This window comes from Aspergillus caelatus (assembly GCF_009193585.1).
Source record: "Aspergillus caelatus strain CBS 763.97 unplaced genomic scaffold BDV27scaffold_54, whole genome shotgun sequence".
NCBI classification, from domain to species: domain Eukaryota; kingdom Fungi; phylum Ascomycota; class Eurotiomycetes; order Eurotiales; family Aspergillaceae; genus Aspergillus; species Aspergillus caelatus.
In genome coordinates, this window is record NW_022475317.1 from 53,142 (window position 1) to 67,857 (window position 14,716).

General features: G+C 48.7%; 5 protein-coding genes across 5 annotated transcripts; 3 read left to right on the top strand and 2 right to left on the bottom strand.

The window, feature by feature from the left end:
- Positions 1-245: 245 nt before the first annotated feature.
- On the top strand, positions 246-3,225 carry BDV27DRAFT_94206 (transcription factor domain-containing protein). Its single transcript, XM_032078003.1, has 7 exons — positions 246-608; positions 666-794; positions 849-1,072; positions 1,128-1,636; positions 1,692-1,977; positions 2,031-2,402; positions 2,466-3,225. Exons 1-7 carry the CDS (start codon positions 532-534, stop codon positions 2,930-2,932), a joined length of 2,064 nt encoding a protein of 687 aa, XP_031929321.1. The 5' UTR covers positions 246-531; the 3' UTR covers positions 2,933-3,225.
- A 19-nt stretch (positions 3,226-3,244) lies between these two features.
- Positions 3,245-8,313, bottom strand: BDV27DRAFT_171012 (FAD binding domain-containing protein; the record flags this gene model as incomplete). Its single annotated transcript, XM_032075483.1, has 4 exons — positions 3,245-4,861; positions 5,048-5,130; positions 6,270-7,869; positions 7,933-8,313. 4 exons carry the CDS (start codon positions 8,311-8,313, stop codon positions 3,263-3,265), a joined length of 3,663 nt encoding a protein of 1,220 aa, XP_031929322.1. The 3' UTR covers positions 3,245-3,262.
- A 376-nt stretch (positions 8,314-8,689) lies between these two features.
- On the bottom strand, positions 8,690-9,143 carry BDV27DRAFT_156101 (DUF3759 domain-containing protein; the record flags this gene model as incomplete). The annotated part of the gene is made up of 3 exons (XM_032072261.1): positions 8,690-8,856; positions 8,926-9,066; positions 9,122-9,143. The coding sequence occupies 3 exons, from the start codon at positions 9,141-9,143 to the stop codon at positions 8,690-8,692; spliced, it is 330 nt and encodes a 109-aa protein (XP_031929323.1).
- Positions 9,144-9,795: 652 nt separating this feature from the next.
- Positions 9,796-10,464, top strand: BDV27DRAFT_156102 (uncharacterized protein; the record flags this gene model as incomplete). The annotated part of the gene is made up of 1 exon (XM_032072262.1): positions 9,796-10,464. The coding sequence occupies one exon, from the start codon at positions 9,796-9,798 to the stop codon at positions 10,462-10,464; it is 669 nt and encodes a 222-aa protein (XP_031929324.1).
- Positions 10,465-13,213: 2,749 nt separating this feature from the next.
- Positions 13,214-14,620, top strand: BDV27DRAFT_94257 (putative 3-hydroxyacyl-CoA dehydrogenase). The gene is made up of 3 exons (XM_032078005.1): positions 13,214-13,485; positions 13,542-13,876; positions 13,934-14,620. The coding sequence occupies exons 1-3, from the start codon at positions 13,371-13,373 to the stop codon at positions 14,471-14,473; spliced, it is 990 nt and encodes a 329-aa protein (XP_031929325.1). The 5' UTR covers positions 13,214-13,370; the 3' UTR covers positions 14,474-14,620.
- The last annotated feature ends 96 nt before the right edge of the window (positions 14,621-14,716 follow it).

Below are 14,716 nucleotides of genomic sequence, written 5' to 3' on the forward strand. Positions count from 1 at the left end.
GTAGTGCTTGACTAATGACTCCCACCTCACTATTCGCCCAAGTATTGGACTGCATAAATGGTGGTGCCCCATCGGGCCGATGTGCTGCATTGACAGGACCATCCAACGCTTAAATGTGGGGAAAGAAGAGAGGGGAAAAGAGAGTTGAGAACTGATAGCAATCCAGATAACAGATAATTAGTCAAGGATCAGGGGCATGACCGTTTGGGCCCCACAACCGGTTCGTATCCGCTCCCTTTGCCAGTGTTATCATGGCACGCGACCGTACACCATCTGCAGTTCCAGTCCCTGCTAGCGGGAATGATTCTCTTCTGCACGAGACGACAAAAGGTCGATAAACTGTCATAGTCCAATCGGAATCTGTGGGGAGTATAGCTTGCAGGTCCGTGCGTTTGTTCAACGTGGACCCACGCCATCAACATCTATCCCGCGGGCAAAAAGAGGAGCGACGTTCGGCACTACGACTGAAATTGGAAACGAAACTTGGACGCAGCACCTGTAATCGGTGCGATATGTTCTTTTGCCTGTCAAATGGCGCAAGGAAAGGACCGAAGTGGGTTGCAATCTCGTTCGGAAGACCGCTCCAATGCGAGACGGTCCATTGTAGCGTAAGTGACAGGTGGATACGTTATGGTAGGGTCACGGTGACTAACAGTTGGCCACAGGTGTAATCGATGTCGCAACAGAAAGACCCGATGTGCTGGCAATCCACCGTATCCATGTGCTGCATGCGAAGATGCCGGCCAAGTGTGTGTTTACTCTGAAGCCGAGAAGCGCGTTTCCATTCCCGAAAGGTACTGCACATGACTTGAGAGAACACCAGGGCACCTGACTGACTCAATATCAAGTTATTACCGTCAACTCCAATCTCAAGCGCGGGCTCAACTTCAGGCCCAGGCACAGACCCATACCAATTTATCCCGTTCACAGGACAGTCGCCAGTCCTCACTGTTTACCACAGCTAGTCCTACCCAATCCACTCCGTGCACTAGTACCGAGGCGCCTTTGGACCGTGATGACTGGTGGTATCAGGGTACCGACCACCTCTTCCTGAACCGGTCCGGAGAACACCGTGCGTGGTCCTCGATTATAGATCCTTTGCCATGATCTCGGCTAACATCTAGTAGAATTTGTCGGTGCATCGTCGGCTACCCATTTAGCGAAACGGTTGAATCCAACCTCGACTAATCTAGCGTGGGATGTTCGTCCACTATATGACGATCCTTCATCATTGCGTCGGTCGGTAATACGAGCCCTTCCTCAACTACCGCCCTTTGAATTTGCCAAGCGGTTGTTCTGGGTCCAGTATTCCTACATTGGAACCATCTTTTCTCTCATTCACCCACAAGACTTTGAGGACCGACTGCAGGTTGTATACAACCAACCGCCCGATTTCTCCAACCGAGAGTCATGTCTAGTTTATTGCCAAGTTCTGCTCGCCATAGCCTTTGGCCTGATGTACTCGGTGAACCAATGGTCCGGAGATGATGGCCCTCCGGGATTCAAGTATTTCAAGCATGCCTTGCGCTTTTTACCTGATATCCATGAAGAAGGTTCCATATTCTTCGTGGAGGTCCTGTGCTATGTGGCGTATTATATGCAGAACCTCAACCGACGAGACGCTGCCTTCCTCTATGTACGCCTGATAAACCTTTTTTAGATGCTATCAACGCTGATAACGTGGTTAACAGATCGGTCTTGCTCTCCGCATGGCGATCTCGCTGGGTCTTCATCAGGAGGTCTCGGACCCAGGCATTAGTGAAGATGACCGAAACCGTCGGCGCCGAGCCTGGTGGTCCGTGTACAGCCTGGATCGATTATTGTCAGTGAAATCGGGAAATCCGATCACGATACAGGACGAAGATATCGGAGTTACATGGCCGATTCCAGCTGAATCGTCCCACGCTGTCCCATGGCCATCAGTTGTGCTTACATATTATACCCAGCTGTCTAGGATCTTAGGACGGATCGGGGAAGGTGGGAAATCCCCTTGTCCTAGCAAGGACTTACCAAACTGACGTTGAGATTAGAGATATATCGTAAAAAACCTCGATCTGGCTCCAACTTATTAGCGTCCGTCCAAAGTATCACGAACGATTTGTCTGAATGGCTGCGGCGGATACCTGACCGGCTGCGCATTGATTTTTCGACCTTGGATACTCATATTAACCGCGAGTTGGTGTCCATCTTCTTACATTTTTATTCCTGCGTGAATATGACAGCTAGACCGTTGGTATTCTACGTAATTCAGCGGCGATTAGATGCCGAAGCGCGAGGTTCTGCTACAGAGGACTGGAAGGACGGGCTGTCTCAAAATACAGTAGCTGTGATCGACAGCTGCATAACCGCAGCCCGGGCTACCACGGTTATTATGGATGCTGCTGCGAAGCACAATTTGATTGGTGAGTATACCCTATGTCGCTTTTTGAGATTTTCAAAAGCTGATGGTGCGGACTGCCTAAAAGCTACGTATGGCTATCTCGACGGGGAGTATATCTTCTCTGCTGCCCTTCTCCTGGTGATGGTGAATGCTGCATTCCCACATAATGAAACAAATGCCCGTGCGATGGAGACGGCACTGAATCTACTTCGCGGCATGGCAGACCGCGGGAATACGTACCTCGGCTCGCGTCATTCACTCTTACTAGAGTTGCAGTCCGCCATTGGCCCGAACCGTACGAGAAGAGAGGACGTCTTCATCGAGGCTCCCGTCACTCCAAATAGTACTCAGCAGCCAACACCATCCACGAACGTGGCTGAAGAGCAGCATCCAGCGGTGTCACCATGGCCACTGCAACAAGATCTACCAACAATGCGAGACATTACCTTCAACTTTGACATAAATGACGACCCAGGACTGTGGGAAGAGGTTCTACACCAGATAGATATTGATATGGATACCGACTGGATTGAGAACACGCTAAGGAAGTGATGAGGCTCGGCCTCAGTTTCCAGCCATCAGGGTAATGCAAAGAGGAGCTCTGCGGTTATAAAAATTGGACTGGAAGTGGACGTGGCCTGATGAATGTGGTGCTCTGTGTCAAGCTTGTAATCATTTCTATAACAGCCCCTTTCTTGGATTTCTGATGCTTTGACTTGCCACTACGAAAGGAAGCACGTCGATAATGACTGAAGAATGAATGAATGTTATGAGATTTTCCTATTAATTCATTGTATAGTTTGTACATAAATCCAAATCATAACTAACAATCCTCTAACGCCAAAGCCGATGCAAAAGTTCTCCAGAATCGAACATTCAGTTCTAATGGCTATTCACCCGAAAAGCGACTTGAGCCACAATATCATCCAGACATTTGGCAGGGTTTTCTGGCAGTTCCTTTGTCCTCCAGGCAATATATCCATCTGGTCGCAAGAGCGATGCGCCAGTAGCGGACACTCCCAGAGCCTCTTGGAAGCTCCCTTCATCCGTAAATTGAACATCTCTTCCGATGCAAATATGATTCAACGTGATCGATGATCCTAGATTCACCTGAGCCACAACCTCCTCCCATTCTACTGACTCGGAGACCAATGTCCATGAATCCTCGCCCACCACATCTAAGATTGAAACGGGGTTTTCATCTTGAGTGACCCAGAAATGTGGCACATGGGTACCCGGCTGACCTGCCCATTCGTCAGGCTTCAATGCTCGTGGGAGATTATTTTCGGCCCCAATAAAGCCATTTGATAGATAGAGTTGTCCAAACTCCATCGCATCATCATCAAGCTTTTTACCAGCGGGCGTGGCCTTGTCCAGGTGGACTTTGTAATCGGCTCGGGCAAAGATTTGATCATGGCGAAGAAGGGCCACGGGACGCCGTTCCGCATCGTACGTGTCTAAGAGTTCAGGTGATGACTTGCCTGCTAGAACAGCTGCTAGCTTCCAGGCGAGGTTATCAACGTCATGGATTCCTGTGTTTGCTCCATATCCTCCTCGGTTGGGTGGCAGCGTGTGCGCCGCATCCCCAGCGAGAAAGACACGCCCCGACTGGAAGGTGTCTGCGACAAGAGCAGCTAAGTCCCAGCGGCCAGTCGTAATAATGTCAACCGGTAGGTCCGATCTACCGATGGCTTGGTTGATCGCCGAGCGAAGGGTAGGCTCATCGCGCTCAACGTCATCGTGGAACATCAAGACCCACCGACCGTCATTGTAAGTCGTCATAAAGGCTTTGAGATCCGGTTGATCGATACTGAATTGGTGCACTCCCTGCATATACTGTTCTAAGGGAGCGCGGAACAGTACACTGCGCATGGTCTGCATATGGCCGCGCCCATTCCGTGGGATCTGCAGTAGCTCACGAACTGTGCTGCGATTGCCGTCCGCGGCGATGAGATACGAGCCTTCGATTCGCATCTCCCTGTTTTGAGGATCGCACGCCGTCACAGAGACACCACTCTGGCTCTGCTCCACGTTTGTAACCCTATGCTGACGCCGGATGTCCACACCTCTTTCGATGGCTGTCGCTTGCAGAATGGCTTCCAATTGATCCTGGGGCAAGGCCGCTCCACGGGACGGCGAATATTGTTTCTTCGTAGCAGGTAATTCCTGACTTGACTTCTTGTTGGAGCTACCCGTGTCTGACCAGGACGTGCTTTCAAACCATTTGCCTGTCATGCTCTCGACTCTCGCTCTCATCAGATTGAAGTCTTTGGGGATTTCGGGGATCTCGTCTGCGATGCCGAGCCAGCGATAGATTTCCAACGTTCGTGCCGTAAAACCAATAGCACGTGGATGCTTCGCGATGCTTGCATGTTTCTCTAGGACGATGGTGGGTACCTTATGGTTGGATAGACAGAGAGCAGCCGAGAGCCCGACCAGGCTGGCCCCGACGATGATGACTGGTTGGTGAACCGAAGGAGCCTTCATGTCGAATAAAATTCAGTTGAGTTGTCTTTAAAAATGGAAGTGAGGAATTAAATTTGTCCAAATGAGGAGATGCGAATTTTACTGCTATGCTTTAGATTGCATTCCAAGATGGGGCTTTTTCATATTCTTATATGTTTGGGTGAAGAGAGGCTCGGGCCCGAAACTCATCCTGTCTTTTGCCAGAATGCTTGAGTTCGGGCCCGAAGATGCACCCGAGCTCGGAGGAATGTCAACGTCGGACCATAATATATTTTTTCTTTTTTCTTTTTTAATTTTTCTCGATTCTTCTATAGTGGTTCGAGAAGGCTTTGTCAAGGCCCCTTTTGAGAGGGTTTACTGCGCCTTGTTTTGGATATGCTGTAAATCAGTGTGCTGAATATATCAATGCTAGTTTAAACCCAACCTGCCCAGTTGTGAATGGATCTCTGTAAACGGAATCTTCTACCATAATTATAGCATTGCATAAATAATCTGCCGCATCCTCTACGAGTGGGTTAGGTAGAGAGAAAGGTGGTGAGAGCTACGGGGAAGCCTATCTCGCTTGTATAAGTGCATATATATAGAATCGAATGATCCGTCCCCTTTCACCTCACTTCGTAGAATTAAAATTGGGACGAAGTACAAAAGAACACGAAATCTTCCAAATATACAAATCCTATTATTAAAAATTGCTATTTCTTTATATAGCTAAATATTACATATAGGGAGTACTAATAATGGTACCTTCTGGCAGCATAATGCTCCTCCTTGGGAGTGAAATCGTCCCATTCTAATGAGCCTAGCCGAACTCTGCTTGATGCAATGAGCTGTTATAAGCTAGAACCTCAATTCTTCTCAAGACGGAGGAGACTTTTGTCTTTCTTGCCTTCTTTCTTTCTTTTTTGGCTAGGTGGGAAGGGAAGGGTTTGTACCCTTATTATGTCCTTTTAACTTGACGATAGGGTATAGGGTCTGAATATTGTTCTCGAGCAATGGTTTATCGAGGCGAATGCCTATTCCAAGCGACCCAATCATGATGTAATATTATTTGAACCTTGATTCAAGTAATCGAGGTACTTTATGATCTTGTATGTTTTGTCGCTCTCAGTTTTTTCTGGCCCCTGGCCTTCTTGGAACTGGTCATTGTTATCCTAGCGGAACCCTATCACGCTGGCCTACCTAAATTATGAAGCCGGTCAAGCGCCTTATATATCCTCTGCCACCAAGGTTGAGCAGTTCGGAGTTTGGCGTGGAGTGAGTATTGTCACATGGAGGCATATCTCGACCAGGATGTTCATCCCTTCCCCCCCCAGGGGTTAAAGTCTGTGCCGATACGAACCGTGTATTGTTCTCTATAACAACTTGATGAGCTCGTCCTTTTGTACACTTATAAGCATCTTTAATGCCTTGGCCCTGCATTCACCGCAATCCACGTAGTCCTTTAGAACATCTCGGACCCAGCACTTCTCATTTTTCACACCCGAATGGTCGACATGGTACTTCCAACGGACCGAGTAATTGTCTGGCCGCAGCTCCAAGCTCCCAACTCTCGTCGCCCCATTCTTTTCTTCTAGCACGACAAGAGCAAACGCCCAAACCTGATTATCGTAGGGGTTGTATTCCTGGGCTGCATGAGGGTCTAACTGGCGGAGAATAATTCCTTTCAACGATACAGAGTCCGCGGTCTGGAGCGTCGATGCAACTTCTTCGTCGACCAGATTAACCTCAATCAGAACCTCGCATTCATTGTCACTCAATACAGCACACCATGGCATAGGCGTAAGATCTGCGGCATGACCAGCAAAGCCGTCCCCGGTTCCTCTTACCTCTCGGCAGAGAGTCAGTGGAACTGTCGGTACCTGCATATAAAGCTCTCGCGGCAAGGATGTCAAATCCTGGTAAAGATCCCAATTAATCATGTTACACATTGCCTCCCAGTCTACCAAGTCCTCCTCCATTTCCACCAATAGCTTCACATTAGTCAGGCTTCTCCCAGTGAGTCCATTATGAGCCAGTGGTTGAGCAGAGCCCTCATAGACAGCTTGCCAGCCAGCCCACGACCAACTCGGAAATTCGGCTCTGCGCGGCCCAGTTCCCCTCGTCTTCCAGCATAAATTCACCAAAAAAGCTTCCGTTAGCGGCCAGCTCCGACTAGGATCACGGCCCATGGCCTTGCGATGACTGACCAACGGTCCTAGAATCGGAATGCCAAAGTAGTGGTTCATTCGATACGGCCCATTTTCACAACGCTTCAACAACCCCAATGTTCCGTTAATCGCATCAGACTGATAGGTCAACCTCCGAGCTGTGTATTGTGCCAGAAGCTGGTGAATAGCCCCCTCGTTCTGCCATACCTTGTCGTACATGTTCAGCAACGGACAATTAGCATCAGCTCCTAACCCGCCGTGAGGAAACATCTCGCAGGACGTCTTCCACCAGCGTTCCATGATTGTCTGCTCTTCGTTTGAGCGCTGGAAGAAGACTTGCTCATCGGTGAATGCGATCCAGTTCCGAGAAAAGACCCCTTCCTGGTATGTCCAGGCGCGAGTCATCCATGGGCTTTCTCGAACTAGTTTTCGCGGGTCGGTCATAGACGACCAGAGCGTGTAGTCACCAATCTTGATGCAAGGCTGCTTGAATCGAGGTCGGGAGCTGACGCCGGGTAGTCCGTAGCCACCGTTTGAGCCAGCTGCTCCGATGATGGTTATAAGTGCATTTCGGTAAATGTCGGCCATCTGGTTGAGCTGTGCTTCGAACTCAGCCTTGTTGCTCTGGTCTAGGCAGTACCTGTCAACCCAGAGGTACTGGAGGCCGACTTCTCTTACCACAGTCATGGCATCCTCGACTGTACATGGAAGGTGAGGAGGTAGGGAGTTGCCTTTGGGGACCTCTTGTGCTGCTGTCTGACCCCAGACGTAACTGAGAGCGACATATTCGCAAGGACCACGCACTGGGACAATTTCTCGCTTGTGGCAGTCAATGACTGAGAGGGGCAGCACGTCCATTTCTTCTCTTGGAATCTTCTGAATCAAGTTGCACCATTTCCTCAGCGGTCTGTAGCAGACTCTTTTATGATTGATGAGTACTGGCGTTTCTGGGGCTTTGCTATAGTTCACAAAGGGTAGTTGGCTAAGCGTCGGTCCACCACTATGCGTCTGAATTAACAGAGTTGTTCTAGGGGTCACATCTGGTGCATTGAGTGGCGTGTTATTTGCCGAGCCGTTTCTAGTACTTAGCCGGGCACGATATATCGATATCCGTGGGCAAGTATTGCGTTCTTCGGGTGGAACCATGTCCAGGAAGAAGTTGCAAAGAGAACATGTCGAGTTTGCCCACTCTGTAGTCCGCTCAAAGACGAGACTTGGGTCTGGTTCAACGAGTTCCCAGGAAGTTACATTTCGGAAGAGGTCGTCCAGGCTTATGGTCTGACATCTTGAACACAGGGTTTGCTGCTGGTCGTCTATCATCGTGAGGGGTATCTATGTTCAATTTTGGAGACAAAATATGGGAATGACATATCTTAAATTCCCAATATACGGTCTGTGTATAGCAATGTAAGGATTCTATCTTCTATCTGGTAATCAAGGCCATCGCGGGGGGAGCAATCACAAAAGGTCACATGATCCGTAAGCGAATCTACAAATAATGCTAGCTTCGCTTCGCTCCGCCCCGCAATATGTAACCGATACAATTACTGCTGGAAGAAGCTATGACAGTCATTTTATATCCCCATGCCCCTCCAGTCTCCACCCCATCCCACAATCCTGTATGCGGCGTAGACAAAATACATTTCCTGCACATATTAAATCGATTTGGCTTTTATTTGCGACCTAACTACGCTATCTAGTTGTATCGGTTCTGGAGCTCCCCGTCAAGATGGTTGTCCGCCTCTGCTTGGGCTCTCTCTCTATCAATCCAGTCAAGGCCCCTTGTCTCAATCTCACGATCAAGTATAGCACCTGTAATAGCGGCTAAAATCTCCTTGGCCATGGCATGGGAGTCAGGCTCGCCTATAGGGTGTAAATTGTGGTTAGCATCGTCGGCACTCAAAGTGAGTTAGATAAAGCCAGAAATCTCACCGTTCTTGGCGCAGTGGTCTTCATAAGCCTTGGCAGCCTCAAAAGCAATAGCGCCTCCAAGGAGTTCGTGTGTAAGAGAGGCTTCGTGGTGCTCTTCTAGGTTATTGTATTCATCGTAGGCGACGGCCTGATCGGAGTCATCTGCTCAGTGTTCAGCCAAGAAACCATAGGAGATTGCAAGGGGAGGTCTCCTTACCGGAAAACCAACCCATTGTCATCAGGCTTATCATGCGTTTTCTTTGTGTTGTGTAAATATGAAGGGATGGATACAGAAAAATATATCTCTTGACTCAAAGAAGAGTGGGGAACGAAAGCCCCGCAGTTGGACTGTCATTTGGGTTGGGCTGGCGTTTGGTCTCTCGGACTCTCTCCTAGGGCTAGTTAGGGCTCTGGAATCAACTGAATTGTTGTTAACTCCATCTGTTGACTTCAATCTTCATGGCTGAAACGATTGATGTTTGCAAACCTTTCATATTTGTGATAAGAGCGTTTTCAGTATTTAAGCGAAGAAACTAATCTTGCCAGGTCGGGGAAAAGGTGTGTTAACCGGTACTCTGCCCTAGTGACTCAGAGTGAATCGCCCCAAGAACTTGTCCTTCGACTTGCGAGTTGGAAAGTCATAATACCCGTTGAAATTAGTCTCGAACAACCCGAATATAGTGAAGGCTGTGTGCTAGTATCACCGTCACTGCTATCAGTCACCTATAATGTATGTGTGTGCTCCGTACGCTTCGTCTGCGGAGGTCTACGAAGCAGTGTGATAAGCTGTTGTAAAGTTTTGTGTATGCGCTAATACGACCATCAGTATATAACCATTGCCTTGGGGTCTAGCTCGTTATTCTTGCTAAGATATCGGGCAGAAGCCTGACTATGGTTTCTCCGTCAGCATGCGCAAGATCCGTCCGAATTTCACTCTTTTCATATGGTCATGCCAATGGGCCAATTGTGCAACCACATAGCGAGGCACAATATCACAAAACCTTAGCCTACAATATTCGACACTTGCCAAATCCACCTCGTCATCTTCGAGCCAAAGCAACTGGCCTATCTCGGCGACTTCAGAAGGAGTTTCTCCAAAATAATAATGCCGAAGAATTTTTGGTAAAGGTCCAACGGGAAATTTCCGATGTAGCCAAAGAAGGATGTGACCAGCTGTTGTATTCAACTGGGCGGGATGGAAATAAACAAGGGCCCGAGGAAGCTGATACCCGCTCTGATTTGAATGCGCATTCAAGTGAAGAGGCCGCCGCAGAAGGCGCAGACATCGATATAGTGGTGACAATATGCTGTGAAGAAGGTCGTCATCGGAGTGTTGCGTTTGTTGAAGAACTAGCCCGAAGGCTGGCTATGCTCAAACATGGTGATGACTCTTCTCAGCACTGGCAGCTCAGTATCAACGTTACACATCGTGATATCGGGAATCTCGAAGACTGCGAGCAGTCCCTAGGTCAGAATAAGCGCCCAAACAAGGTTCAAGCAAAGACTAGACAAAGAGAACGACGTGAAAAGGGAAACAGGTATGAATATCCTGAAGACTAGACATAGCATCCTAGATATTCGAGATTGGACCTCCCGTGGCTATGTGACGAAGGCGGGAAACATAAGAATAACGAAACTTCTTCTAGAGAAATAAGCATTTTATGTATGTTTAAGATTGTCTGCAACCCTCCCCTTTGTGGCTTGTCGCCGGGGCTGGCCAGGTTGAAGTCGTGAAGCAGCCACTCATAAACCCTCCTACCCCCTCGATGTTCGCTCTCAATATAGGTTTCATGTAGCCGTGAAACTATAGTACCACATTCATTCCGGAGTTTGAGCATGAGATAAGTGAAATACTACGGTATAATAGCCTATTGATAGGAACTGGACGCACAGACATCGTCTGATTCGCAAGAGCCTCCCAGAGCGACATTACTGTTGCATAACAATTCCCGTGCAATGAGTATTGGCTGCTCAGGATTTAACATTCAAAGGTCGGACCATGATAAGAAAGACAGAAGAGAACCTAAAATTAAAGAGGAGAGCAAAGGCTACAACAGACCAATAGAGATTTAGTACACAAAGGGACGCTTCTAAGGAGAATTAGTGATACCCATAACTTTTGTAGGTTATAGACACTGTATACACCATAGAACTATTAATTCTCAACAGAGCAGTCCCGCAGGAAGCCGATGATAGACTGCTCATGTCAGAGCGAAGGGAAAGGTGGACCCGGTTGTGCAGTGTATCAGGCCACTCGCTCTGCCTGAGATGCAAAGGCGGCTGCCTTGACCAGACTCATCCCGCACAAGTTACCGAATAAAGTATAGAAACTGGGGATAATACATTGGCACCAAGCACTGCACTGGAGAATACGAGGTTGCTGATTGGTGTTTGGTGTTATCTCCGCGATCCGTTTGCCGTGGCAGAGCTGCAGGAGAACACTAATTGGATTTCCAGAGTGGGGCAACGACGCCAATGCTGTGTCCATGCATAGGCACCCCTCGAACCTACTCGGGATGCCTCGTATCAAGACCACAACTGAGAATATTATTTAATATAGCAATAAGACTTCGAGCGCGTAGGAATTGTATCCTCCTCTTGGACTAGGTTAAGGAGCCTTTTTCGTTGAGACGATGTCTCTTCAAAGTAATCATAGGGTCGAATAAAAGTGGAACCGGTGGAGAACCACGAGAAATGTCTGGGCAATCGAGGGGTTGATAGAGATTCGGGACGCTCGGCCGGTCGAGCGCTGTTTGTTCTAATGGGATGCTAGAATGTCTCGACTTTTGCTTCTGTCGAATTTCCTTGATGCTAACCACGAAGGATAAACGACAGTGGGCATGGATACCTAGTCATAGCGGAGCACCCTGTTCCGTGATAATTTTTTGTCTCTCTGTACACACGGCTGAGGTACTTACAATAGTAATAGTTTCAGGACGAGGGCCCTAGCCTCCTGCCGGAATTGCTGGCTCAGCCAAAAGTCTCGGCGCACCAGTCTCGGCACCGACCATCATGGTAACTTATGCGGATGGACAGGGCTGTCCTGAGCTGATTGTTGAGAATAATGCCGCTTGCATCATCATCATCATGATGGGTGTTTCGCGCAAGAAACTGTCGCGTCACTGCGGCCATGGCGGAAGTTAAAGGCAAGGTTTCTCCCGGTCGTGGTAACACCATTATCTTGTGCGGGAATGAGAGAATAGACGGAACTCTATAGTCCGCAATTGAAGCTGGCCGTGCAGGCCACCATACACCAACATGTCAGCCAGATTGATCATCGCGCAGAAGGGTGAACGTCAGCGCACCGACCTGTATGGCTCAGCCCCAACTGGCACTTGCTTTAGCGGCTGTCAATTTCTGTTATAGAGCCGGGGGAGCAATGCTATAGGCAAACACGAAGGTTAATCCTTCACCAAATGTGGTTACCGAGGGAATTAGCGGGCCCGCGGATGTCGGAATGGCTGCAGCGATTGGTGTTAGTGGCTTCGGTGGATCAGACGTCAACCCCGTCGTCGACGGTTGGAAGGACGGAAAATGTCAATTTCTACCTTGATTGGCAAATCCGGTCGCGCAATCTAAAACCCCTGGACAGCTAATTTGGTACAGACACTAATGACCTGCCCCGGGATAACAGAAAAGAATGGTTGCATTGAGTTCCCCGGTCTGCCATTCCAATGACGGCGATGGCTTTCTGTTCAGGTCTTGTTGGTGGCCTGAAAGGTTGACAGACGCACAAGACAGAAAGATTAATAATGTTTGAGCAATATGGAAAGTATGGCGATCAGTCGGGATGCGATGATGTATAGATGAAGAACGTTGTTTGGATGGGGTTTCCGATGGTCCAGTGATCCAGGCAAACCCCAACAACTGATGGCCTCAGGTTCCGAGAACTAACGTTACCACACCTTAAATCTTCCCACCAAAAGGGAAGTATTATTTTATTTCTTTATCTTTTGCTTCTCATTTCAATTCAATTGCACAATCATGCATCCATTCAGCCCTCGCTTCACAACCATCCCCAGATATTACTCTCACCTCTCCCCGCATTGTGCCGATCCGCTGATCCACAGTGGGTGAGAGCGAGAGAAACTGGCAGGTGGGGAAGAACGATGATGGTGGAGTGCTTTTAGACCGTTCGTCCAACAATGTCATTGCCTCAGATTCAGGACACCAGCTACTCGTCCGATGCAGACTCCACCGGGACCCAGGGATCGAGAACTTCGCTTTGATTGCCTTAGTATAGACCGTCGACCTTGATTGGCTTTGAGATGCCTAGATACGTGTGGACAACAGGCATTATCTTAAGGACGCAAGTGTCTGCTTGTCCGGAATAAAAGGCACCCTAATGCCCCGGAAAACTCGATACTCATATCTTTCCAATCTCTAATTCATTCTCCGTCACTTCTGGCCTTACCTTACCCATTTTCACTTTTAAAACAGTATACCCTCTACACTAGTCCTACATAATGATTCCCCCTTCAGAGCCCGTCCCACCCTCCAACTCTGCTTCAGCCCTAACCCAATTCTTTCCCGGTGGCAACTTCAAGGAGGCTTTTGATGAAAAGATAGTATTGATTGTGGGTGAGTAATCTCCTTTGAGCTCCACCGGATGCCAAGCCTAACCCAGTGTGCAAAAGGTGGTGCCAATGGCATTGGAGCTAGCCTTGTCGAGCTCTGTTGCCAAAACGGCGCTCATGTCTGCATTGGCGATATCGATACCACCGAAGGAGAGGCCCTAAGCAAGAAATGCCGGGACAAATGGCCTGTCTACTGGGACCCTGCCCTTCCACCAAAGCCTCCACGAACCTCCTTCTACTCCGCCGACATCACCGATTACCAGGCCGTCGTCTCCCTCTTTGACCGTGCATTCAGGACTTATAAGCGTATTGATCATGTGGTAGTCACAGCAGGTAGCATTGAAGCGGGTAACAATTGGTTTGACCAAAAGTTGAATTTGGAGTCGGTGCAAGAGGTAAGTTCCTTGCCAAGGCATGCTCATTGGAAGGGGAATGTGCTGAGCTTTCACCAGCCTCCTTCCACGAAGGATATCGACGTCAACCTCATCGGGTCTCTCTATGTTACCCGCATTGCTAGTGTCTATCTTCGCCACAACCGTGGGCCGGGAGTGGATCGATCCATTCTGTTGTTCTCCTGTGCTGCTGGCTTCAAGGAGACACCAGGTGTATCCATCTACCAGGCCTCCAAGCACGGTGTGCAGGGCCTCATGCGCTCTCTTCGCCCCTACTTTCCATCACCATACAAACACAACCTCCGCATCAATACCATTTGTCCCTGGATGACTGAGACCCGCACTACCCTTACAAAGACGGTGCAGGACCGCTGGACCAAGGAAGGCTTGCCTGTGAGCACGCCTCAGGAGGTAGCTCTCATCTCTGCTGGTGTGTTAGCTAACGATTCTCTGAATGGGACTTCTATGTACGTGGAAGGTGGTCGTGCCTGGGAGATAGAAGCCAACATCGATCGCTTAGAGTCGGAGTGGCTGGGAGAGGAGCCGTCCAAAACGCTGGCGTTGGGACAGAAGGTACTGAATGACGCATGGGCTGCGTAGAGAATTATCATACGGAAGCAGTTGCATGTTCGAGCATGTGTTACAAGTTGATACCCATTAACGACCATGAGAATAATTGCACTATTAAAATCGAAAAGTGAAAGAACATTGTACGTCCTCCGACGTGAGGCAGTTACGACGTTGAAGAATTCGAAGCCACCATTTTCTAAAATTTCTCTGCTGAGCTAAGATCACAAGTGTTCTCAAGTAGGGCAAAAGAGGAACATTCGTAGATTAAAATTT